Below are 26,778 nucleotides of genomic sequence, written 5' to 3'. Positions count from 1 at the left end.
ATAAATCTTTCAATCAGTCGATCGATCAAACTTTCACATCTTTGACATTACAAACAGCATTCGTGCAGTGCACAAATAATACAACGGTGCGCTCCTAGCGCACTTCCTGCAGTCATAGTACCGTAGTAGTGCAGTATAACAAAATACAAGGCTTACAACGCTTGACGAGGCAATGACGTTAAATGGCTAAATTTAATTCGTTTTTAAAAGTGCTTGCCTGTAACACGGCAGCAAAAGTGCAGTAACCCGGCTGCTCAACTAAATAACCAGCATCTTTTTCTAAAACAGCCAACACAGCAGTAAAGGTGCAGTAACACGGCCGTTTACTGTATCAAAATAACCAGCCTGCTATACCAGAAAAGTCAGCCAGATCGATCGCCTTTAACTTAAAAGCAGCTCTCGTACTGCATTTGGACTCACTTGGTTTGTTTTGCTCTCGTTACCTGCGCGAGCTGTCTGTCTCGCTCCTGCGCTTCCATGATAGTGCGCCCCTGGTGACCGTTAGCTGTAAGAATCCATAATAAACCGCAGGGTCCAAAGCAAGTGACAAAAGTAGCGGCTTATAGTCCGGAATTTACGGTATATCAGCAATACAGTTGGAAGCCCCGCTTGCTTATTCTCTTTCTCTCTCTCTTTCCCGCAAAAATCTCGAGAGACTCTATTAAACTTATCACTATGAAGGTAAACAATATCACATTTTTAGGATTGATTTAGGATCATTCATAATGTAAAATGTCTACTTTAAACAAGGAACTATATCGGATTACTCTCTAGGCAATTGAATCAGGTCAACTGGACTTGGTTTTTGTCTGTGTCTGCGGGCTAGTCAGACTTGCCTGCTAGTCTCTCGAACTGATGAAGCCACTTGGATAAGGAGCGAAACGTCTTCACAGACAAAAACCAAGTCCAGTTGACCTGATTCAATTGCCTAGAGATGCCTTTGACCTGGACAAATGAGAATTTGCACAGACTCATCGGATTACATCATATTGCACTGAATCGTACCGAATCGTACCGAATCGGATCGGATCGGATCGGATCGGATCAAATCCTACCGAATCGAATCGAATCGGTTGTTTTTAAAATGTATCCTTCCTGAATCGTTTCGTACCCCATGTATCTAGATACGTATCGAATCGTCTTATATTGGAGAGATGCACACCCCTAATATATATATATATATATATATATATATATAACCATATATATAACTGAAAATAGTTTTCAAATTAACGTGACATAGCACAAAAATTATTTGGGCAATCTAGACCTCCAGCCATACTCCTTTTACCGCATCCACTGTCATGCTTGTGAGAATAGATCAATGAAGTGTAAATCCATGCATCTATAATGATTTTTAGCATTTGAAATTCAACATACTTCAGCCTACTTTCTTATAATACTCATTTTATTATGTGAGGCTTTCTCTATGAGAGAACATTGTTTCTGTCACAGCTGTTCAGCCCTTCATTAAAATCCAAGCATAAGGCAAAGGTGGAAATCCATCTTACTCCGGTTCCTATAATGAGAAAGGATTGCATATTGCATAAAAATGAAACAGGGGAAAAAAAGGTGTTTGGTTCCAACATGCAAATCATAATAAAATCTGAGGAACATAGTAAAACACAGGATTAGGCCCTGCTTTCACTCTCAAAGGGCTGACTGGTCTTAATAGAGGGGTCAACAAAAAAATAAAAATATCTTAACAGTATAAAATAATGTGTTTCATGTTTATCATTTGGATAACCTATAGACGCTCTCATGCTAATGATGTAAGTTCAGTATAAGAACAGATAAAAACAATGTTTAGCTCCAGGCTTGATGAAGACCCTGTTAACTTAGCTACACTACCCCTACTTTTTTTTTCTTTCCTTCTTTATTTTTTGACAAGGTGTTATTTTAAAGTGATAAGGACATGGTTTCTTTATTTTTTAATGCTTCCAAAAAAAGTGAAACGTAATGTAAAGTGCCCCATAAAACAATAAGCAAAATTATTTCTAAAGGTCAGAGATTTCTTTTGAAGCAGAAATGACACCGACATGATAATATCTCATATTTAACTGTGCCCCAAATCAGTGCTGTGTTTCACATTTTTAACTAGCAGAAGACCACACACATCTAAATGAAATGTGTTGTGACGGTTGTCATGTCCGGAGCTAACAAGTCGGGACATGGCATTGGTACAACATGCCATTTGTCTCCCGTAATAAGACATGAGAGCTCACAGACATTTGAAGGAAGTCAGCATTGAAAAAATGACTCCTTCCAGGAAAGACACACGATGAAGCTTGCCAGGAAGGCTTTTTTTTTCGGAGTCTGTGTGTGTGTAGCTCAACGAATGTGTGCATATTTTTCTCGCTTGCCTGCTTGTTTTGTGTGTGTGACAGATATGTGTGTGCATTCTTTGCTTGCTTAAAACTGTGTAAGACAAAGCCTGCAGTGTGCATATGTGTGTGTGTTTGCATGTGTGTGTCCCCGTATAAATGCCCCTTCCCTATTACAGCTGACTAGTAGATGGATGCTGGCTGTCACACCTGCCTGACTTTGTTCTTGCCAGATGCGGTGGGGTCACGGGGAAAGCGCCCAAACACTCATCAATCTCAACCATTGTCCAACATTCTTTCGGCTCCGGCAACAGCTTCCAATATCCATTTAGTCTCTCCAGATGCTGGCAAAAATGCTTACATACACAGAAACAGGGTGGCCAAACCTACTGACCTGCAGTGTCGGTGTGGTTGGAGTTTTTTTTTTTTTTTCCATTATGCAGGACGTCACAGGATCAGTGAACAGTCACTAAGAGCTTGTCACAAATAAAAGTTTAACTTTGCATTTACTCTGCCGGGTCGTCATTGTCAATAGGCCAGCAGTAAAAGAAATTGCCAAAGCAACCTGAGGTCTTTTCATTTAATAACACCATAGCCAAATGTAAGAGCTTTGGAGTCACTGTGGAAGTGGAGGTGAGAGCAGACTGGAAGGTCTAAGGGGTGCAGCCATTAACCAATCACATGATATTGCCAATGTTCTAGATGAAATCTGGAACAAGGTGAATATGGCTGAGCTAGAATTTTGGCAGCGTATCCATAAAGCGAAATAATGTGCCTCTTTTTTTTTGTTGTTGTTGTTGTTGTTGCTCACAAAAACGCTATTTTGCTTCTGTGAACGCACCAAACTCAATTACATTTCAAATACATTCCCGGCCCAATATGAGTGCCATGCAGAGAAGCCAGAAAAGTAATTTCTATCATTTTGGCTTGTGCAGAGTTTTGCAGTTCCCTTGATAGGATGCAGCACTTGAGTAGCCAATCCGCTAATGGGAGGGAGGAACACTTGGATAAAAAAAAAAAAAAAAAAGAAGATAAACCTGACAAATAAATTTTATCATGCTGGAGTTTTTGCTTTCTTCCACTCCAAAAGAAAAATGTTTTTGATGAGCTCGTAGTGTCTGAAATATTAATGGCAGAATAATGCAATAGTGGAAGGACAGACACAGAGGAAAACATGAACACCACAGAAAACAAGCTGGTGTAGTGTCTTCTAGAATGAGTCAAGCTGTGTTTATAGTTTGTTGGTCAACCGCTGCTGCTGTGGGTCATGCTGTCATATTCGTATAAAAAAGTTTTCAGTCTGTAGTGCATCTTATTTTTTTGACATAGCGTAGTTTCTCAAGGTGCTAAAATGCTCTTCAAGCAGTAATGGTGTGAAAAGACAGCTCTCTCACAATCTCCTTTCTTTGCCTGCCTCTCCCTGTCTCCCTCTCAGTTGTGCTACTCTTAGTGTCTACATTTTCATCCCGCCGTCTCCTTCTCTCGTTTTAATTCTCCCTCTCCTCTTCTGGGCCTCCTGAGGGTTGGAAAATAATGTACACAAACATAACAGGCAAACGGGAGTGTTCATGTGCTCATGTTGTTTACCATACGAAAGAGGAAAGAGAGAGAGCAAAAAAAGGAGGAAGAAATCATCACAGCATGCATTTCAATTCCCGTACCCACTTTAATTGTGAAGAAATCAGAAAGTTTGGAGAATTCCCCCCAGTATGCAGATGCACTTTGATGCTGTCACTCACACGGTGTGGGGCTTTTGATTAGGCCTTGTCTGTGCACTGGAGGCTCATGACCACACTTGGCAAGCAGGAGCCATTAAAATCCCAGCAACTTTGGCTCCCCCCTCAGTCTCTCTGTCTCTCTTTGTCTATCTCCCTCTCCAACTGGGTCACCCCTGCATGAGACTTGATACTGAACGTAACACAACTAATAACTTACGCTTGTTATACAGGAGAGGGGAGTGTGGGCACGTGGAATTGAATAAGTTCAAATTTTGCAAAGAGAAAAAATTATTTATTCTGAATGCACCGGATCATTACTGACCACACCAGTACCACTTGGAGAGTAAAGAAGCACAACGATTTAGGGGATAGAATTATTTTAGTATATTTATATGTGTTTAACACTACTACTTATTTTTATTTATTTATTTTCCAGTTCATGTCACTTCATAATGATTGACCGCAAATTACTCTGAAAGGCACCAAGAGAGTACATTCAAATACTTCAGATACATTGTACGGCCAGTGCTGCTCCAAGCAGGACATTTACTTTTAACTGAAAATTTGTGAAATTAAAAAAATAAGTAAATAAATACCTAAAAATAAATGTATGTAGTGGTGCCTTATGATCATTATAATATTGTCTATCTACAGTCAGCGCATATTAAACTACCGTACAAACAATAATCATAACAGTAAAATGTATGGATCTCGATATATATATTGTGTTATAGTGTTATTTCCAACATGGCTGGACATCCCAACATCCACAGCATTGTTAGATTTGTTGTGTGTCAACCTTCTCTTCCCTAATGTTTCTCATCCGTGTCTCTTTTCAATAAAGTCTAAATCTAAAAAAAAAAAAAAGTGTTCCTGAATACGTTATCCTTCAATTAACATCTTAAATAGATAGGATGACCCTCATGTGTTGTGTTTACTGCCTCCTAAGGACTCAAAGCAATTGAATACTCCCTTGAAAACATTACAAGTACTGTTCTGTTGAAAATGTTAAACAGATGTGTTTATCGCTGTACTTCAAAATGAGCTATTTAGGCTTGGAGATGTTTCACCTTTTTTTTTCTAATATATAATGGACATTTTAGAGTGCTGCTTGGGTTGTTGGAAGGCAAAAATCACCATTGCCAGCGTTCCATTACCTGGATGAGAATTTATTTTTTTCAATAATTTCTCTGTACATGTGAATCATACAAGACATAACTACACAAATAATTCTTCCATTTTAAGTGTCTTAAAGTCAGCGGCAAATGTTTTTTTCAGTCCTCTCCTTCATAAGAATTGGTGTTGAGACTGACAGTATATGCACTAGTATATCTTTATTTTACAGGCTTGTGGGATATCCCAGGGTTCAGCGGGTTAAAAAAATGTTTGCGCATTTGTGTAGTTGGACATCTGGAAAGCGACAGCACGTGTGAAGCAAAGACACAGTAGCCATGTGCAACAAGAAGACAGTGAACCAGCGAAAGAGTGACACTTACAGAGAGGATGACACTTCCACTCTGCCGCCCACTCCTCTGCACGACCACACTTCCTTTATGCCTTTGCCGAGTCCTGGGGACATCTTCCATGCACACTGGGTGTCACAGCAGACGGATGACTAGCTTCAGTAGCACCATGCCATTTCCCCTTCTCACACTAAACTGTCACACCCCCTCCTCCACGCCTTCCCAGCCTGCCGGGCCTTACTGCTTCTTGGCCTGAACTGAGATTCACACACACACACACACACAAATTCATTCATGCACACTTGCTGAAGGACAAGCACCCAGGCCTCTTTCTTTCAGTCTGTGAATTACACTCTGTGGGAAACTGCAAAACCACACAGTCATCCCACTAACTAACTTTCCTCTCAGTGACTAACTCTTCACACTGTAATGTTAAAAGGTCATGTCACTAAATTTTACGACACAGTCCATATGACATTCTTTTGCTTTATAATAATACAATACATTAAACAAAACAAAAACAAAACAAAACAAAAAGCTGAAAATCAAGCAACTCTGTCTAAACACTGAGCTTATTTCACAAACAAAACATTTCTGACATCACACGACTGTGACAGAGTCTGAAGTATAAATGATTTTAAGAGTGACCGCTGTGAATGAGTGCAACACAACCTACACGCGTGGACAAAACCTCTGAGCAGTGTGCCTGAGCAGCTTCCACCACCAGTAATAATTATTAGGACAGTTGCAAACACTGCCAGGAAATTATCATAAGCAGCCTATTGCTGTTTTCTCTGCATTCCAATGATTGGAGAATAAACTGGAGAAAAACACAAAACAGGGCATAAAACAAATGCTAGCCCCAAGACAATACACAACAAACAGAATATTCAAGAGGAAACTACTGTATGGAAAGGGATAAAAAATGCCTCGCTCTGAGAATTCAAGATTTGCCAATAGGAAAACTGCACGCTCTTACAAATCAAAATTTGCCACCAATTTGCTCTTGTTCAGATTTCTGGAGGGGATGGCAGCTTGTTTTTGTCCCCTGTCAGTGTCGGGAGGTTTCTGAAATTAAGCTTGTGACAAAACATGCATGGTTACTGTACTGGAAAGAGGGATTCTACCAGCACTGCAAAGTGCCATTTATTCTTATCAATACTCGTGCATTAAAGTTCATTTGCAAAGCCACATTAACGCCTGCGGTAAAATCTACCCCTGCTCTGCCTTCCCTTTAAATCTCTCATAAATCTCCGAACATCTCTCCTTCCCCCAGCATCATCACAGAAAAGCCATACTTTTCAATATCTGGAGTGAGAAAAGGACAGGGGGTAAAAAGCCTCTTCCAGTATTACATCTTTTCTACTTTATTACAAGTCTTCTGGGAAAATGGGGGCAGTGCTGCAGCCTGGCTATCTGTTTACATTTTCTTTACAAGGCTATATTGGAATTATAATTGTGTTCTATGGTGCCTTCTTTTGGTGTCTTGCTCTGTTTAAAGGTCCTGTGGACCTGGGGAGATGAAGAAAAATGGACCCCTTTTGAGGGATTCGATTACTGAAGAAGAAAATGCAGCTGCACACTGGCTCTTTTTTCTTTTCCCTTTTCTGTTTTCCTCCAGGTGCCAATCTCTCGGGATGCTCAATATTAGAGCTCGAATGGCGCTGACGAAAAAGTGTGCAGGGAAATAATTTCTTTCTGCAACAAATGTGGAAACAGGCAAAATAAAATATAAGTGAAATAGGTCATTTTGGATTAGATGATTAAAAAGATGTTGACTGTTTTTCCCATTGACCACAGTTCCTTCTTGTAGATATTAATTGCTTTATTGACTTATTCTTTTTTTCTTTTTTTCTTTTGTCAAGGTTCTGCTGATGTTTAAATGCTTTAATGTTGCAGAAGAGTAAAACCGGTAAAAACAAACCTTAAAAATAAATCATTATAAAAATATTTTGATTAAATCCATTTACACATCCTCTAAATTACAGTTTACACATCCTCTAAATTACACTTTAACACACACCGTGTGTGTGTAAAACGTTAACGTCTATCTGGAGAATTATTAAAGTCACATATTCACTTCTACAAAGACGTAACTGCAAGCACTGCTGCTGTTGTTTGATATAATTTAACATTTACTGCACAATATTTTCCAATGCTTCAGTTTCAGTAAGTCGAGACTGGAAATAAATAAAGAAGGACACAATGCGACATGCAGGTTACACAAACAAACAACATAAATATTCCATCACAATATGGATAATTGCTGATATTCCTACAGCTCAGTTACATTGCATAGTGCAGTGGAGTGAGACAGTGAATTTGTACCCTTAATAATGTTTGGAATTAATTAAAATGCAAAGCCACAAGCCCAGAGTGCTACCACAGGTGGCAGTGAAGAGAGCGCTGCGAAAACAGCCACAATAGTGCGAGCCTGCGTAATTCACGTCCATTTAACTGATGATTTCAAATTTTTTTCATTGTTATTCCTATTATTTTTGCCACCATTTGGGTTTGTCATTTTATACAACAATTTCCTGTGTAATATCATTCTGTCAATAAGTAATTACTTGCTTGGAAAAAAGCTGTGCAAAATGTTCATCGGAGGGGATCCGATGATCCATATCAATAGTTCATTTGCATAATGCAAATGAATCCTCCAAGAGGAAAAAAAACAACTTTGCTGCTATCGCTAACAGTTGGATACCAGCACTGCTGCTGGAAAAACATAAGTGCCTTTACTACAGAGCAGCACAAAGGTCTTCAGCATTTTGGTGTTAGGAGCAGGGAACTTAACTAAAGTCCAAGCCCAGGGCTGATGGAATGATTTTTTTGTTGTTGTTTGGCTTTTTTCAGAGACAATTTCAATTGGCAAGAATTTTTTATTTTTTATTTATATATAAGTGGAGCTTGGTTTGTGAGCATTTGTCCACTTTCTGACACATTAGCAGAGGATGAGCATCCCGCCACTCCATTAGGCTTTCCCCTGATAGAGTAACACCATTTTAGCCCCCTGTTTACTTAATATGCAGGATCCGGCCCCGTCTATTTGTTTCCAATCAACTGATAAGAAGAAAGGCCTTTTCTGCAGCCCCTGGAGGATGAAAACCAAACTCCTAATGGTCATTAGTAGCAATTATGTTCCGTAACTGGCACACCCCTCTCTCCTTTTGCTGTGCTGGCTGCTTAAGCGCATGTGGATTTGATGTGGACGCAGGGGACTTTGAATGCAGCTCCAGTACATTTCAGGATACACTTTCATATGCTGAGGCTGACCACAATTCCTGTTTGATGATGGATACATTTGGTTTCCTGTCTGATTTCCTACTGTGATGTGGATAAGTTGCTATTTGCATTCACATGTGCACGGTATTGAGTGATTGTGTGCTATCTCTATTTGTCTGCATGGTGTGTCAGTTGTTCCATGAAAAAAAACATCCATTCTCCTGCACTCTGAAAGCATCATTAACACAGCACTCTGACTTTACTGTAATTGTGGTGTTGTCAAAGGCATCTTGAGGACACCACATGCAGCTACAATGTAAGTCCATCCCGTTGTGCAGCAGCACATCCCAATTAGCTAACTCAGCTCCTTTGCTACAGGATTCAGAAGATTTTTATGCAAAACCACCAAGATCAAACAGCCTCTGCCCTAATCCCCACAGTCGAACCTGGGTAGTGTGATCCTTATCGACAAACGTCGAGCCAGCGCAGAGAGGAATCCCATTACGTATGCACAGAGACCTTTTTGACATGCATTCCCCCTCTGCACCAGTGATGCAACAAAGGCAAGAATCCCACTTCTTACCTCTGCATTGTAAATGTTAGCACACATACTTGGTGCGTAAAACCAACTTGAGACACCTGATCCAAATAAATTCTTACCTGATTCGATGTGGTATTTGTTGAAGCAATTTAGCACACTCAGTTAAATTCCTCCATCCTGTTTTCATCTGCGCATTGGACTGGAGATGATCCATTTATGAATCCCTAGAGATCACTTCTAAGAAGCTCCTGTAGATGAATAACTGGATAAGAAATGGGATATGATGGATACTGTGGCTATTGTTAAGCCTAAATGACATAAAAATAGAAGCAACATCACACGCTTGTACCATTGTCTTTATCAGATGTGTGCGAGGAGCAGCATCAGTACGGTTGGTGTACTATAGGATTCAGCTGTGTAAACAGGACAACAGAAAAGCCTCTTGCTCTCACACAAACACACACACAAAGCACTCAGTGGTGACGAGGAAGGCCATTGTCAGAAAACTAATAAAGAGGCAGTGTGTTGCTGCAGTGCGGTAATTACACATCCCAGGATATCAGCACAGTATTTATAAAAAACACCGGGCATCAACAAAGAAGAAAAGGTCATCAAGACAGATATGGTATTAGCATTTTGACTGTACACACACTTAGCGTGCGCACATACTCGCTGGGACTCGTGTGTGTGAGTCGGCGTGCACACGAACACAGACACACCAAAAAGATAATGTCATGTTTTCTTATCTGGCCACTCAATGAGACTCACAGACAATGTGTGCTTGTATTTGCATGTGCATCTGTGTTGTGCCTGCATGTCCGGAGAGAGAGAGAGAGAGAGAGAGACGCTGATAACATGCCGCTTCTTGGCAAGTGGTGGTTCAAGCGGGTGCCTGCTTCTGCAAACACTGACAGTGCTGCAGGGATGGAGATGGAGGGAAATGAAGACCTGTGTGACTGCTTCCATCCAGATGGAGGCAACAGTGGCTTTGGGGTTTGCCCAGGTCGTATCCCCCCGATGACAGGCCATTCAAAGATCTGTGGAGCCATTAAAATATTGCTGCCTCACCACAGCTGCTCCTCGTCTTCATCAGCTAACAGCAGCAACGCGGCTTCATGACGCAGATAAAGCACAGAAAGTAACATGAAAGGGCACGGTGCCATTTGGCAGAGAGCTCCTCTTCTTAGAGGCGAGCGGAGTCATCTCATGAGACTCAGAGGGGGGTTCCCTCTAAGATACAGCTCTTTGTTTTTGTGAGATTTAAAGTTTTCACTGTTCAGTGCTTAAAGAGAATTTTCACAAAGAATAATATTGTTGACAATGCTGTATTTTTTTTCTATTCAACGCATAACTCAGATAGCATTGTTAATCCTTAAAAAAGTGAATAACAAATCAACCTAAACCACAACCAAAAGATAACATTAATAAATGAGGGATGCTCAGTGCTGCTGAGAGGACTCCAGCTACAGATGTAGGTTAGGTGAACTGGAAATTCTAAATTGCCTCTAGGTGTGAATGTGAGTGTGAATGTGTTCTTTGTGTGTGTGTGAGTGTGATAGACTGGCAGCCTGTGAAGGTGCCAATCTATCGCCTCTTGTCCAATGCATACTGGGACTGGCTCCGAGCCCCCTGCGACCCTGAGCAAGATAAGCTTAGAATATTGATAGCAGTTTGTTTGACTATAATTCTTCTGTATACATGTTTAATTATCAAAGAGCAAAATGGGAATGAGATATGTGTATTTTATTCTAATATTGCTCTCCAGTAGGCATACATTTTTGGGTTTCACTGACAATGTTATGTAATTTGATCGGTGCAAAATCTGTGTGGGTGAGCGATGAAAAAAGCTCTCTTCCAGTGACCAACACGGACACCTGAATTCACTAGATTTTATTTTAACTTAAATAACTTTGGCTTCCAAATGGATAGCATAGACATTATCTCCTAAGCGGCCCAGGTTAAAATAATAATAAAATTGCCCCCATATTGACCCTCATTGCATTTTTTGGATCACAAACCTACATTATGAGCCTAGAGCTGACATGGTAACTAATTTCTGACCTCCAGTGTTTTACAGTAAATTGAAGTCACCATTTTCTTTGACATACAGTTGAATAGACAGAGTGATGCCATTTGACCATGTAGATTTGGGCATTTGTCACTAATTTAGGACACTGAACTCAGTGCTATCAGTTAATTTTTAAAATGGAAAAGAACAAAACACTTCCACCACAGACTTCCCGCAGTGCAGAGGTTGCAGTCTTGCAGTACTTCTAGGGTAGAATAATGAGAATAATGCAGCATTAGCTCAGATTTTCTATGTGTTAATCACCAACACAGAAAAAATAAAGCAATTTCATTGAGCACAACTTTATAAGAAATTAGCTCACTACAAACAAATATAATTATGGCCTTAGAATTACTGTACATTCTATGAGTGGTGTCACGAGGATGATGGTAGACTGGTTTTGGTAAATATTCTACATCAGAGGTGCAAATTTCTAACAAATTTCTCATTAAACAAATGGCACTTATGGTCTGTGGCCCCAGTTTAATAACACAGTTAGCCCAGCTGGCAGTCTAGCCAAGGACACAATAGTACGTGGAATACAAAGTTCTGACATAGGAGCAGTATTGTCACAGTTTATTTTCATTTACACAAAAGAAAAGAATTCACACTTCAGTTTAAGTCCTTGTTATTATCTCCAGAGGGTTTAACCTACTATAGTGCTATCATCAAATTACAAGAACTAAACCTTCGCAATGCTACCATATTCAGATGCTTTGATACCTTAACTAAATGTTAATAATTGGATGTTCTATTATTCATGAAATAGTGCTAGAACATTTCCTTGGAGCTCTGCGTTTTATTAAACCACAATGGAGAAAACCAGGTGTTAGCAAGATTTGTCAATATTTTTTCCCAGATATGTGGACCATCAGTTCACGTGCACTCCACAACCAGAACAACAAGCAGTTGCAGCTAGGATAGAGGCAATTAGCCAGACTTCAATAACAGAAGGCCTCTTGCCCCTAAAAGCTTTTCGCATGTTTCTGGCATCCTCTATTCACTGTCCCTCAACACCTCATTTTGCTGCCATCGAGAGAGCAGAGAGCAGCTGAGAGAGGCGACGTAACATGCCATGTCCCTACTTGTGCACGCGGCGCTGGCAGACAACGCACATACACTCAAATTATTTGAGAACACTTTCAACATCCTCCGTGCTCGGCCCTGATTCCCATTAAGCATTCATGATTCATCTGGATTTTATATTATAACGTTTTGAATTTTTCATGCAGCCACCCCACCCTACCCCCTCACCCTTCTCTCCGCATCCCACCCCCTATCTGATCTGACAAAAAGAAAAAAAGGAGTTACTCAAACACTAGAAAATTAAAGAGAAAAAAGGTGTCACAAAGGAGCATGTGTTTCCATCACCACCACCTGCTCGTTGCATTCAGGATATATTTTCTCAAAGTCAGCTGATTTATAAGGCACAGGGTAGATGTCTCATATGTACCTTGGAGACACAAACACAAGGAAGAGGGATTATTAGACAGATACAGGTGTCTTCACAGGTAGAGTGTAAGTAAGGTTGAAGAGTGTGTGTGTGTGGGGGGGGTTGGGGGGGGTTGGGGGGGTGCTGCCCTTTTACACCCCGGCCCCCTGTCTCCCTTGGCTATTATTTCAGCTATCTTTTTGTTCTTTCTGCAGAAGGGATCATTAAACCGAAATAATTCATTTGTGAGAAAGGTCAAAGCCACAGTCTGTTGGCACCCAGATACCAGAGTTAGGAGTGGTAGCACTGAGGGAGAGAAGAGAGCCATTGATTCTCCTTGTGTATGTGTGTGTGTGTGGGTTTTTTTTGTCACCTCAATCAGTTCAGTGATTGAGGTGAGCTACCCTGTGCCTTCCACTTGGTAGTGATGATAATCATCATCTTTAATACCCGTTATAGGTGAAGACACCGATCCTCAAGTAAATGTCACGTCCACTGTTTACTGAGGCTGCTTTGATGTTATTATGTCGTATGGGGTGGGTGAGGAGGGTCGGGACGAAGTGAGGAAGTGATGGGAAAGTAAGGAGCCAGAGGGAAAGGGTTGAGGACTGTCATCTTTTAAGTGCCAGGAATAGGCACTCACTCCAAACCGATCCAAACTCCTTCCCCATTGTCTCCCTTGCTCCAGCCCACGTGCGCTCCTAGCAAACCGTGAAGCCAAATGCACATCCAGTCGCACAATAACAACATCCATTCTTAACAAGATTACTCCGGCAGTCCCAGTTTGGCTGATGGGACATGTATGGAAGCAGAGGCGCAGGGATAAGCCGCCTGCAGCCGCCTGCAGCATTTCACATACACTGGGATCTATCCATAGGAGAGGAGCTGCCTGGAGAGTTGAGCCAAACACCGAGCCCACAAGAGCACACTGGCACGTGAAGCAAGAATCTTTCGCTACTCCTGCTGCTGCTGCTGCTGCTGCTGCCGCTGCTGCTGCTGCCGCTGCTGCTGCTGCTGTGGCTTATGCCCATGACTATGTCAGAGGCAAGGGCCAATTAGCAGGTTTCAGATAATCATAATCTCATGATTTGAATAATTAGATTTAAATAATTGTAACCTCATTTACTGCTACTAATGCTTGGCCAGTGATTTAACTTGAAAACACATCCCATATTCATAAGTAAGCAAAATAAATCAACAATAATTTATACGTCAGTAAAAAGACGGACACCAGGAAGCTTAAATATGGTAAATTGCAAAAGCATCTCCTGATGATTTGAAAAAAATATATAAAAATAATAGAAACAAAGCAATATCTCCTACATTTTTGAAAAGAAACAAGCCTAATTTAGACGAGACAATGAAGCAGCCAAGCCTTTGAGGTGAACCATTTTAATTCCTATAAATTAGTTAGAGCAAAGTTCACGGCAGAGTGCCAGATGATTTAGCCCACTAAGCGCTCCACCTCCGCACATCCAGCGCAGGCCGAACCCGGCGAGCCAGGGACTGTGAGGGAGGAAAGGGCAAGATGAGAGGAGAGGGCAGGGAAGGCAGCAGAGAGGAGAGGAGCAGGTGAGGCTTGGCCTTAATGAGAGGCGGGGGATACCCTGGATTTCATCTGGAAGAGTCAGACACTGCTGACTGACAAACACCGACATGGGAGCAGGCAAATCAGGGCGACGCAGTCCAAGGTGAAACCATAAAGGGGCCATTTGCAATGAATTAGCACTGATGTAGGAGCTCGGGAAAGTGGCCCCTGCGCAAGCTGCTCACCGTACAACATGGATTTAATCATGCCGAGCCCCAGATGTGAGTGATAGCAGCAAGCTTGTTATTTTGCTCTGGGACTCTGAAGCTGTGTGAATGGATGTGCTTTCCTGTTACATTATTATTGCAGCTGATGCATGTACACAAGAGAGCTTCCAGGGAGCATGGACGAGACGTGTCATGTGCCTTCCTATGATACACTGAACTGAAACATGATTTCAGCTCCCTCGTGAAAATACACAAGGAGAATCTACAGTATGTAATTTAATGCACAGCAGTCGCTAGGTACATGTGAGAGGAAAGACAGGACATTGTGAGCTACATTTTTATAAGCGTGGGTGTGTTTAAAAAGACATAAAGGGGGGAAAGAAGAAAGAGGAGAGAGTGATATTTTAAGAACTGTAAAATGAGAGTGAAAGCCACAGTACTTCTACTAAATGATCACTGACAGGCTTGTAAAAAAGAGAATAACCTGACAATAACATTTAAGATACAAGCAATGATAATACACCTGGAAAGTAATAATGCCAGTGGGGATAAGGTCACCTGTAAATTTGAAGCATCACAGATTTCGGACTGCAATTTCTACGTGAAGCACATAGAGTGCGTTTAGAGAGAAACCTTTCAGAAATATTACCTTGCTGACACCTCAGCAAATGTTTGGAAAAACACGCCCGCTATAAAGCTTCATGGACCCACCATATTTACTGTTGCACACAAAACCCTCATGTCTAAATATACTCCATCCGAGCCTGTGTCGGCTCATCTCATTTTAGTATAGTTCAACACTCACGAACTGGCTACTGTATGACACTCACATGCGCATGCACATACGCAGGTTGTTAATGGGAGCCAGGACGACAATACAAAGCCATAGACAACCTGTCAAGCTCTTCGAGGGCAGCACTAATGTGATCCCACAGCTCTATCAGAGCCACCGCTGGGCCCAGTGTTTTATTACAGACCAGGAGGGACAGACAGACAGAGAGATTGGAAAGGAAGAGGGAGACTGTTACCATGGCCCATTGATATAATGCCCTGCTGGCATGATATAGTGCACAGGTGAGTCTCAGGGAAAGAGAGGAGCATGATAAAAGAGCAGGAAAGGATGGACAAAGCGATGGACAGAGCGATGGTATATATTTCATTGCTAAATTAAACACAAGGAAGTGACTGACATCTAAGGGTTGTGATGCACCGAGGCGACGGCTGGCCATTCTCTGGTGTCAGACTATCGGTGCTTGTGGAGCTAATTTTTCTGTTTGTAGCTGACACGACTCGGATCCCTGTCGCCAGCTTTTCAGCCGATTCAGCATGTTGAATCAGCGGCCAAACAATATGGTCAAAGATGGCACTCTGAGAATCAGTGCAAGAGAGAAGGCTTTTCTCATTTTATGTCTTTATCTAATCTGAACATTCAAATACACAGATATTTTCAAAAGGACCCTCTAAAATTAAATCTAATAGTAGCTCTCCAGGTTTCCTGGTTCTTCATTCACGCAGGCAATATATGCTCCAGCTCTGTCATAGTCTTTTTGGGGTGTACTGGCCCACGTGAGATGCCGTCACATTCGGCCTTCATTGCCGGCAGTTCTTTGATGTCAGTTTGGCGTGTCCATACCTCAAGGGCTGAGAGACAGAGGAGCTGCTGCTAGACTGCAGCTCAATACGGATCTGTGAGGTGCTGCCTGAAGAGAGATTACCGAGCTGTATTCCAGGAGCTGTGGTGGGTGTGAGAAACCAAATGGAATGAAATGAACTCCAACAAACATAGATGGGCTTCCCTTTCCTGGATTTAATGACAGCTTTTTGATTCAACCCTCTCACTATGGCACTGGAACCTGTGTCTAATTTGGGCTATATTTCAGAATTTATTATGTCTGAGCCAATGCTTATAATTTATGTGTCATAATGGCTATCAATCACTGGCAATAATTCGGTTAATATTCTCATTAACTCCCACTCCTCATCCATCAATCAGCAGAGCCAGATATTCGCTCAACTGTTGGAGCTGGAGTAAATGCAGATAAAGATGGGGGATCCGCGGTAATCAGAGGCCAAATCTGCACCACTCAGACAAGGAGTCGGATCAACCTTTGATCTGTCGTGAACCAGGTGCAGTGGGGTCTCCGGCAGAACCAGTGTCTCGGCACGCTTGGCAGCTGCATTCAGGACTCAGTCTTGCCTTAGCTTTGTCTGACTGCCTCACATCGCCAAAGCCAAACACTTGGAGAAATTTTAACAATGTCATTGCACCACACCCCATCAGCCCGGGAGGCAAGCTTACTTGGGCTCAAGAGTCACTCTCTCCGTAATCACCCCGTCAAAGAGAGAAAGTGAGAGAGAGAGGGGGCTGGAGGTGGAGGTGGGGAGGCAGAGACGGAGACGGAGAGCGAAGCAATCCTGTCGAGCAGAAGTAGCTCGCATCAGTATTTATAGTCTGACTAGTACTAGAAGTCCAAAGCGAATAAAGCGACAGAAGCAACAAAAAGATCTGAGGTTGACAGAGGGAAAAGAAATATGATAGTAAATTAGTAAACAGAATCTCTATTAATAAGCTTTTCAAACAGACAATTCAGTAAATAAATGTGGCAAATACATAGTAGGGACACCTGCATTTTCAAGCAAACACACCAAATCATGAATTCATGATGTTATGTTTTTCAGTTTCACCTTGGTGTACATCTAAAGGGGAAAGAAGAAAGATTGGACCATTTTGAACAAGTCAGCACTAGAAATGGGTCTTCAATTTTGAGGGGAACATAGCTACAGAATATCACCTTTGCTTGCAGCGAAAACACCCAGCAGACCTACATTACACCACCAATCTGATAACACTGTTGCCCTTCTTGTTGGGAATCCTGTCAAACAGCGTGTTTGGAAGAATAAAGCTTGTGTTTCCTTTCCCAAGAAGAAAGACAAAGCTTTTCTTTTTTTTTTCTATTACAGACATTTTCCATTTTCTTTCCTGAATCAGTAATCAAAGCCTTTTTCTCTTACTGCATCACTGTCAGTCCTTGCAATCTTGCCGTTCGGCCTGAACTGATGAATATTAATGGTTGATTATCAATTCCCTTTGTGAAAAAACACATACAATGCCGTGGTGGATAAAAGTGTTGGACAGTGAGCTGGTGTATCGGTCGGCTCACCACATCCGCACTATGATTACGCAATGGAATCCATCATTAACGGCATATGCAAAATGATTGCCTTGAACTAAAGGACTCAACAGAAGTTATGCCTGAGACAGTGAGACATTCCAACACAAACCGCCGTCAATCTGCCTCGCACTACAAAGGAAACAGGCTGATATCTCTTTGGTGCAAACACAGCAATTTGTTCACAGTTTTTTCTTTTGTTCTAAGGCAATGTTTTGCCTTTAATGGCCTGGTGTAATTGAGTTGCTTCCGCTGTATGTTTGAATAATTGAAATAGCTTTGAGTGAAGAGGCAAAATGGTGGGAAAACATGGCTGACAGTTGGAATAACCTTATAGCAAAATGAAAAAAACAAAAAAAAAAAGATCTTGAACAATATTACAACCTTCCACACTGCGGAAGACTTATTGTGTTTTAAAAGCAGAGCTGTGCTTTTCCATCGAGGTAGTGCTGGGAGCTGCTTTGCCTAAAATTACACATCGCTTTCCTTCCAATGGTCTACACAAGAAGCTTTACTTGCTCAAGTGGTATTGTTATCTCCCACTTGTTGTCAGTAATGAAAAAAACGTGCGTCTCTTAGCTGATTCCATACGAACGATACGTTCAAGCTTATCTGCCTTCGCACTTCATTTGCCTATTTCTATTCTTAATGAGGGGATATTTCTGAATGTCCCTGGCTCATGATGAGTAATCCTAAAATCCCTTCCAACGCTGTGTTCATTTTAAGCTACAGCCAAGCAACAAGCTTTCACAGTTGTCTCCCTTGCTTCACTTTAACAGGTACTGCATGTCTGCCTCTCCGACACCAACAGGACTGACGGGGGCTGACGAACGCGCCGCTCAGTGAATCACAATGTCAAGAAACGATGCGCTGAAGAGCAGCAAAGGGGAAGTGGGATGTCACGCCTTGTGGCCGTCCTTCTCACTCTTACACACCTCCGCCTACCCCCCCCCCCCCTGCATTTATGCTAATAGTCTCTGTCGAGAGAGAACACGGAGGATGACATTCAGGCAAAAATCGATGGCACAATCTCTCTCACAAACACTCTCGCATCGCTCGCTCTTATTCCCAGTGTTGGTGAAGTTGCGGGGAGTCCGGTCGCAGGCAGAGATTGGGGATGCAAGTGTAATTAAACCTCAGAGTGCACCAGCAATAAAAAACCATTGGATGGAAAGAGTCCAAGCTTGGCCTGGCCTTCCTTGATAATCGGCCCACAAACACAGACACAGGCGGCCGCACACGCAGCAGAGAAAATTGTGCAAAATACACACAGAGCTGTATGACCCATTTGAATCACACCTCCCACCCATTTGATTCATTTTCTAATTAAGTGTGAGAAATACAGAGAAAGGCGAGGAAAAGGAGACAGAGGGACTGAGAGGGAGAGAGATTTATCGTCTTAAACCAATTCAGTGCCATCTTGGTCTAACATAGGACTTATCTTGGCTCTGCCAGGCATACTTATGAGCACTTAACCTTGCAGTGAACGCAACCCATCATCATCACCTTGCAAAAGGCTAGCCGCGTTCTTCTTTGCCCAGATCTGCCCTCTACCCCAAATACAATGTTTGCTCTGTCCTTCAACAGGAACAAGCTTACACCTATGACTAACCTATCCTACAGTCAAGTTTAGAAAGCATTAGCTGAGACCTTGAGATGATGCATCTTTCATGAACGGCACCATAACTTGATTTTGTGCCACCCGTACTCTGTTGACAGTGTGCAGAACACTTCGCCAGGGGGACACAACACAGTGTTCAATGTAAGAGCGAGTCTAAGCTGAAAAGTGTAATCACGACTGTGTTATCGGCATGCCATTAAATGCAGATTTATTTTCTTGCCTTAAATATTGGAATATTTAACAGTAATATTTGCCAGTTGATATACGTCAGGTCTTTGATGCTCAACATCTCCCAGCTGCGATCTAAGCTTTAAAATCCAAGTTCACGAATGGTCACAGATGCCCCAGTGAGTGTTTGTTTGTTCCAGCGTTCTGATGAGCAACCATTGTTGAATCCAGCAGAGGCTGCCTAATTGACTCGCTTGAAAAATTAATGCATCACTTAACAGCATTTTTGTGTTCGTATGGTATTTAGAGAACACAGGTGCAAATCCCGCATGGTGGCGAATGTTTAATTGATGCAGCCATATGACAATGCTCAGGATAGAAGAAAAAAAAAAAGCAAGGAAGTGAAATTAAAAGTATTTACTTCAAACACAAGGGTCTTACTTTTCTTGTGTAACAAAAATGGAATCAGCTTTTTGCTTCAGTGCTGTCAGCTGCCGTCTATATTTCACTGTGCTACATTGGCAATATGGCTCAACAAGAAAGGCATACCAAACAGTTATCAAATATTAGACAGTGATAAACTGTTTGCAAAAGCTATTACAGAACAAGATCAAATATTATGCTCGATGGTCTGTATTCCTGCCCATGCCAGAGTGGCTGGGTAATATTCTGAGGGAGGTATGTGAGCACGGCTGCCAGGCTGACTCTCCCCAGGTGAATCCCAGCAGTGAGCTGTGAACAAGCTGCTTTGGCTGGGCTGGCCAGCACTCTTCCACTCCCCTGAAACCTGCCTTCCGCACAGGCCAGGGAGCAGGTGGCCCTCAGCTGCAGGATTAGCCCGCAGTTCTGTTCATTACAGAGTCGCAATGGAAAATCTAACCATAACTAAAATAGCATCTCTTACTCATGTTATGCACAATTAGTAACACATGTCGATACGGGGGCAAATGGTAGAATAAATTAAGGGGAAAAAAAGGAAAATGTCCTTCTCATACACTTGCACGTTTTTGGAAGCAAAAATTAAAAATCTTTGTTTTCTGCTATGGACTAACTCATTAGGGTATCTTGAATTTCAAGGACACCCAAAAACAAAAGCTAAAAATGTGCCACCATTATTTGCTGGGACTTTAATTATTCCCGTAAACATTTTGTGACCTCCCTCTCCCTGTCTCCCAATATCTCTGTTTCCCCTTGACAACCAAAACCCTCCCACTGCCCATGGGAAGAGCTGAAAAAAAATGAAGGGAGCATTCAAATGGCCGAATTAATGTTTCCACATGATAAGCGAGCTTAATATAATGCTGACAATCACAGCACTCACCCTGCCAACTAGAATTGGATCTGGTCCAGAAAATTCCTCCAGCACAAACATTTGATTCCAAACCCATCCTCTCTTGGCGCGGCTCAGTAATCTTTGTCCTTCGCCAAGACCGCTTGCCACCGCTGCGGACCCACCAGTTTGTGTACTTATGGACTGGCCTATGATAGGAGTCATAGACACGCAGGGAACACAAGTAATCCACACCAGCAGCAAGGACATCCAAAGATCCATGAGCATCTCCTCGGACCACTTTGGCATCCTGTCGTTGTGTGTTTTGTTTGTTTGCTTTACGAGACTCTTCTTTCTCTGCCTCTTGTTTCCCCCCTCCTCTCTTCAGATCAACAGCTCCTTCTTAGATAACAAGAAAAGGTTACTTGTGTCCTCTTTGAACGGCAGAGCTTGCATTCATGGTGTGATAAAGGTCACTTGCATGGCTTGGCATGCCTCCATAGCAGTTGGTGAGGGGGTGAGGCTCTCAGCACAGCATCCATTTGGCGTTATTCAGAGGGGGAGACCTATGAGGAAGCAATCACAGTTTGTTAGTCGTCTCTTAGTCTTGTGAGGGGTTGTCAGGAGCTGGGGACAAAAAGAGAACGGCGAAAAACAAAGTAGATTCAAATAAATATTTGAAGAAATCAGATGAGACAGACAAAATGAGAGACAGAAGAAAAATCTGTGTCTAAGGCAAACACAAAGATGAAACACATACTTCATTTCTTTTTTTTTAAGGATTTTTTTTTATTTTAGGATAGGAAGTCAAGTTGTCACTTCATCATTATAAATAATTAACTATAGCAGTCATTACCCTTTTTTACATTTTTATCTTGCGTTCATATCATCCTGCTACAACTGAACAACAAATGAGCATGGCGAGGCTATTCAGCCCACTATATAAGATTGTCTTGCCTTAATCTGATGTTCTGGAGATTATCCTAGAAAGATTTTGAGAAATTACATGTGCCTTATGATTAATGTTTTGACCATACATCTTGGGTTAAATATTGTTTGAGGCTACAATCAAATTTCTTAGACATTCATCCAAGCATACATGCAACACTGCCAGGCTTAGAGAGAGATGCCGGCTGCAGGTGAGCCATGTCAGCAGGCTGCAGCTCACTGATATCAAAGTAATCCAAATGAGATAATTGCTGAGGCATTCAGATTCATGTTTACTTACTGAATTAAATATGTAACATTACTCTGGGACTGTTATTTACTAATGAGCATGATCACAAAAATTTTTTTTTGTTTTTTAGTAACACAAAAAAGAGCAACCAATCAATCAAACAAAAACTAGATTCAATAGAGTGGCACTGCGGCAAAGTGCGAGTGAAAGGGTGTAGCTTAATGTAAATATTGCCCTTTAATCAAACACAGTTTAGGCTTTAAGAAACTTTTTCCCCTCTCAGGTCTGATGTGCTCCTCAGCAAAATGCAAAACTAGCGGAGGCTCAGACACAAAGGGTTGGCGTTTGACTTCTCTTCAGCTAAAACAGATGCAGGTGAACATATGAGCGGACTGCCTTCCCAGCATCACTATTAGTTCTGGTAACTTTTACTACGCACAGTATATCACTGTGGTCGTAAGCTGAGTGGTTACAGCAGTGCATTTCCAAGGACAGTAAGCTGCAACGAATTCCACCTGAAGCCAGAAGCAATATCATCAAGTGTGGAGTAACTGTGACAGCAACCTGGAGACTAAATGATTCAGAACCACGTTATTAAAAAAAAAAAGAAAAGAAAAGAAAAAAAAGAAAAGAGGAAGAAAAAAAGGTATAACAGATACCTGTTAGAGTACAAAAATGGATGCCCGGTATAAAATTAAACTATTAATAACTTACATTAAATTATGATTTGTCCTCCTCTCTCAAGAATTTTAAGTCACTGTGATGCGTGACTGAGCAAGCGATTTCAGCACTACGGGGGTAGGACAGCTCCCTGCCAGAAAGCAGCCGCTCCAGACAGCTCAGCCGCAAACAGAGCGCCGGCAGCGGAGGAGCTGTCCAAGGTACGATGTCCACGTTCAGGAGCAATTAATCCCCCGATTTCTCATTAAAAAAATATTTTAAAAAAAATAATAATAAAACCCATAAAGTTTGAGGCTCCTGCTTGCCTTTACGCATCTGCAATAGTCTCCGGCACGTACCCTGGTTCGACCTCTCTCTGAAGTTTTACCCTTTGAGGAGACAGTGTTTCTAATCAGTCCGTCTCAGCGCATCAACTGGGACAATAATCAGTCCAATTTAGGGAAAACAAGCCATATACAGACAGTAGAGGACCGTGCAGCGACAGAGGCAAGTGAAACGAGAATTAAAAAAGGTAGCCCAAGTTGCAGACCTTTTTTAGACTTGCTCTGTCGCTCCATGTCACCTCGCTTCTGTAAATGTGCCGGCTGAAATGCGCTGGGAAAAAAATGGCCATGAGAAGTCCCGTTTAACCTCCTCACAAAACACCAATGAAAAACAGTAATACCTGTTAGGTTTATACAACATGGTGGCGGGCTATACTTACTAGTGGGACTTGCATCCTTTTCCGCTGCTGCATTATTTTATCGCTTTATTTTTTCTCCCATTCAGAATACGCAAAAACTCCGATGCGTTTCATTCGAGGCGGCGAAGAAATGAGCAAAACGCGGAGCGGCGGCAGGCTAGAAATCCTTCCTGCAGTTTGTCAGCGCAGTGACAGTGTTTGAGGCTGTAGTTAAGAGCTCCGACAGGCTTGCTGGCCGACTGGAAAAGTGAGGAGGAGATGGAGGAGAGATGTACGGCGGCGAAGAGAGCCTCCCCTCCGCTGCGCTCATTGGGTTGATGAGGAGTCGGGTCAACAGGCGCACAAATGAATGCATGCCGCTCTGCCCAGGCACGGACGCGCAAAGGTTATCATCTCAGCTGTAGTTGTGACATTAGTGCGTGTGCAGGTAAAATGCTCTTATTACTGTATTCTTTCTTTTTTTTTTCTCTCTTACTCTTGTATTTTTGTTAAGGGCGCACGAGTTGGTCCTCGTTTAATTGTGAAAAGAAACAGGCCAGGCGGCCAGTGGAATGGGAGACGAGGCTGCTCATTTACACAGTCATTTGATAGGGTTAAGCAATGAACAGATGTACACACACACGCACACACACACACGCACACTGTGGCACTTTTGGCACAATGGAAGTAAAGAACCATTGTATCCATTCAGTCTATTTCCTACCGTTAACAATACAAGTTGTGTGGTTTCATTTATTTGTGTATTTGATTTTGAAAGGGAAATTTGGTGGATTACAGTACATAACATTTGGGAAAGAAAGTCAACACAGGTCTCATTAAGACAGTTAGTGAAAAGGTCATGCTCATCATTGCATAACTGAGTGTTTTTGTGTGTGAGAGCAGTAGAGTGTATGAGTGACAGCAGAGGGGGACCATGCTGGTGTCCACAGAGAGAGCCCTCTAGTGTTTGTGTGGTTACTTGGCAGCAGCAAGGCAGACCTTGGGGGGAGAATCCTTTATTAGTGCAGAGGGGAAGGATGGCCAGTATACTGTCTGACACATATGGCTTTTTTGCACCTCTTTGTGAAATTCGTTTGAGCCCACTGAGTACCAAGCAACTGCCCTGGCATCCCTTTTTTCCAACGATAATGTCAAATTCCCAACCCCTCAACCTAGCTGGGAGTGTTCAGCATACATATTCAGTGATATTAAGTCTTGAAAGAATTAGTTTGAGAGCACAACATGGTATTATACCTCACCACCTTAGCACAACAGAGTTGTTCCTCTTAGGGTTTGCCTGGTGGAGGCCTTTTGACCCATGTGCCAGAGATCCCAATTAGCAAAGACATCAAGTCTACCATTATTTATTTCTGTACCATTTAATTTTCCTCCCACTCACGCTTTGATGTTGCAGCTGCATTTCAGATGGGAATTCTCCAATCATCTTTTTTAAAAGCTTCTGCTGCATAATGTATTAGGCTGTAAATGTTGAGCCATGTTTCTCTTTCTCAGTATGAATGAAGATTTCATTGACGGACACTCTGAGTATATCCGAAATGTGTGGATAGTGATGGATAAAAAACGCTCATCTGGAAGAGATGCTTATTTAAAATCACTCTAAACAATAAAGGAAATAAAAGCCAAAATGAACATGCCAGTAACTGAAGCTAATATTTATTGGATGCAGTCTAATGGATCTCTGTCACACAAACAAGCACTGCCTAACCTGACAGTAGGTGTCAGAATTCAAAGCACAGGTCTAATTCATGCTTAATACAATAGTATACTGTCAGTATTATTGTTATTCATAGCAAAGTTTTAAAAAAGTAAGGGTAACCGCTCTACTCACATCCGGTGGATCCGAAACTAACTAATCATTCAAAATCACTTCCTTTGAGCAGAGGTTTGTGCAAATGAGAAGGTCCCTGCTTTAAATTAGTGATAAATTCCACTGACATGGCCCCCGCCAGTGATCAAAATATCTGATGGCTTTGAAAAAGGCAGAGTAAGTGAAGGGGAAATGGTCTTTAGAACACAAGCATCCTCAATCGATCATTAGTTACTGCTCTGTCAGTGGTATTAATCATGGAGCTGTAGCAGTCCTCGCTACAGACCTCCATGTCTGAGGCTCCTCACGAGTCACCACCACAGGGCATGTTAGCAGTGAGAGCCTGTTGCCTGATTTAGATATTTTTGTGCTATTTGTTCTGTGTCCAATCATGTAAAACACAAACTTGCCCTCTTGCATGTATAGCCACACCAGGGCATTCTCCACTTCTATGAGCCTGTTAAAGCAGACACACTTTTGCACCCCACCGGCACCAGCACTAATTTGGCCGACTCAACACCTATTTCTCATCTTGATGAGCAGTCTACCTTGAAACAGCACCCAGCCTGAGGTCAAGATAACCACAAACTGCAAACTATGCTTTCAACTCGGTGTTCCTTCTTTACGTTGCTTTACTTGACTTCTTTTCGTTCATTGTCAGTAAGCTCGGACGCTGCCCCCTGCTGAGTGACCACTAGCCTCGTCTTGACAGCTACAATTGGCTCATAACTGGCCAAGCTCATCCATGGCAAATGCAGTGAAATGTTTTCCTCTTTGAAAAGAGGCCTGCAAGGGGAAAATGTCCTAACAAGAAACATGGCAGGTTTAGAAATAAACCTGGAGATCAAATTTGGTTCCAAGTTAATTGTATTGTCAATTGACTAGAAACAGATTTCTTAGAAAACATCATTAAATATCAGAGGCAGGGTCAATAGACTAACAAATTAACTGACTAATCATCTGTGATCTAATATGGTTTAAATTTAAGTTTTTGTGCTGCATTTGTGAATCTTGAGTGTTCACACCAGAGGTAGCTACCTAAAGTCAACACTGGTATATACAGTAGTATAAAGTGTATGAACTAATGGTTGAACAAGCCGCTATGGGACTTTAAGATCACATGCTCGCATCCCACTATGTCCATAGGTGAGGTACCTTGAGTAAACTCCCCAAATCTGCTCCCCAAGCACCGCACAGGTAGCAGCCCACTGTTCAGCTTTGCTGTATGAATGATGTTGTTAAAATTAGCACAATATGTCTACATGTAAAATGCAATGTTGGTAGACATGTAACTCGTATTCCACTTGTCTCAAGAATGACCAGGATCAGGCCATATTTCTTACAGAAGTTCAAGTCACCACCATTTCTAGGAGGTTGCAGAGCATGGCACATTCTATGAAGAGGCTTCCTGGCACTACTGTGACCAAACACTTGTAGCATCACATTTGGAAGATGAGCAGCTGAGAGCTTTTTTAGAACAGGTTCAACAACATCAGTGCCACTGGCTCAATGTTATAAGAGTGCTGCTCAGTCTCTAACTTACAGTTTTTATTCAACTAGTGTGATAATATCAGTTAGTATTTCAGTTTTCAAGCATCATCAAGGACTACTAATGTGTAAAATGTGTCATTATAACATTTTCTTCTACCTAGAATTCATGGTTGTTCAATTTTGCC

General features: G+C 41.9%; 1 protein-coding gene across 1 annotated transcript in view; it reads right to left on the bottom strand.

The window, feature by feature from the left end:
* Positions 1-21,987, bottom strand: part of cdh8 (cadherin 8) — an 84,994-nt gene extending 63,007 nt beyond the window's left edge. Inside the window, exon 1 of the mRNA XM_084541463.1 lies at positions 20,807-21,987. Coding sequence (XP_084397589.1) covers positions 20,807-21,064 — 258 coding nt within the window. The 5' untranslated portion in view covers positions 21,065-21,987. The remainder of the gene's footprint in view (positions 1-20,806) is intronic.
* Positions 21,988-26,778: the final 4,791 nt, after the last annotated feature.

This window comes from Chelon labrosus (assembly GCF_963514085.1).
Source record: "Chelon labrosus genome assembly, chromosome: 3".
In the NCBI taxonomy this organism is placed as follows: Eukaryota; Metazoa; Chordata; class Actinopteri; order Mugiliformes; family Mugilidae; genus Chelon; species Chelon labrosus.
The sequence above is the reverse complement of the archived record's forward strand: the minus strand, read 5'-3'. Positions and strand labels throughout refer to the sequence as shown.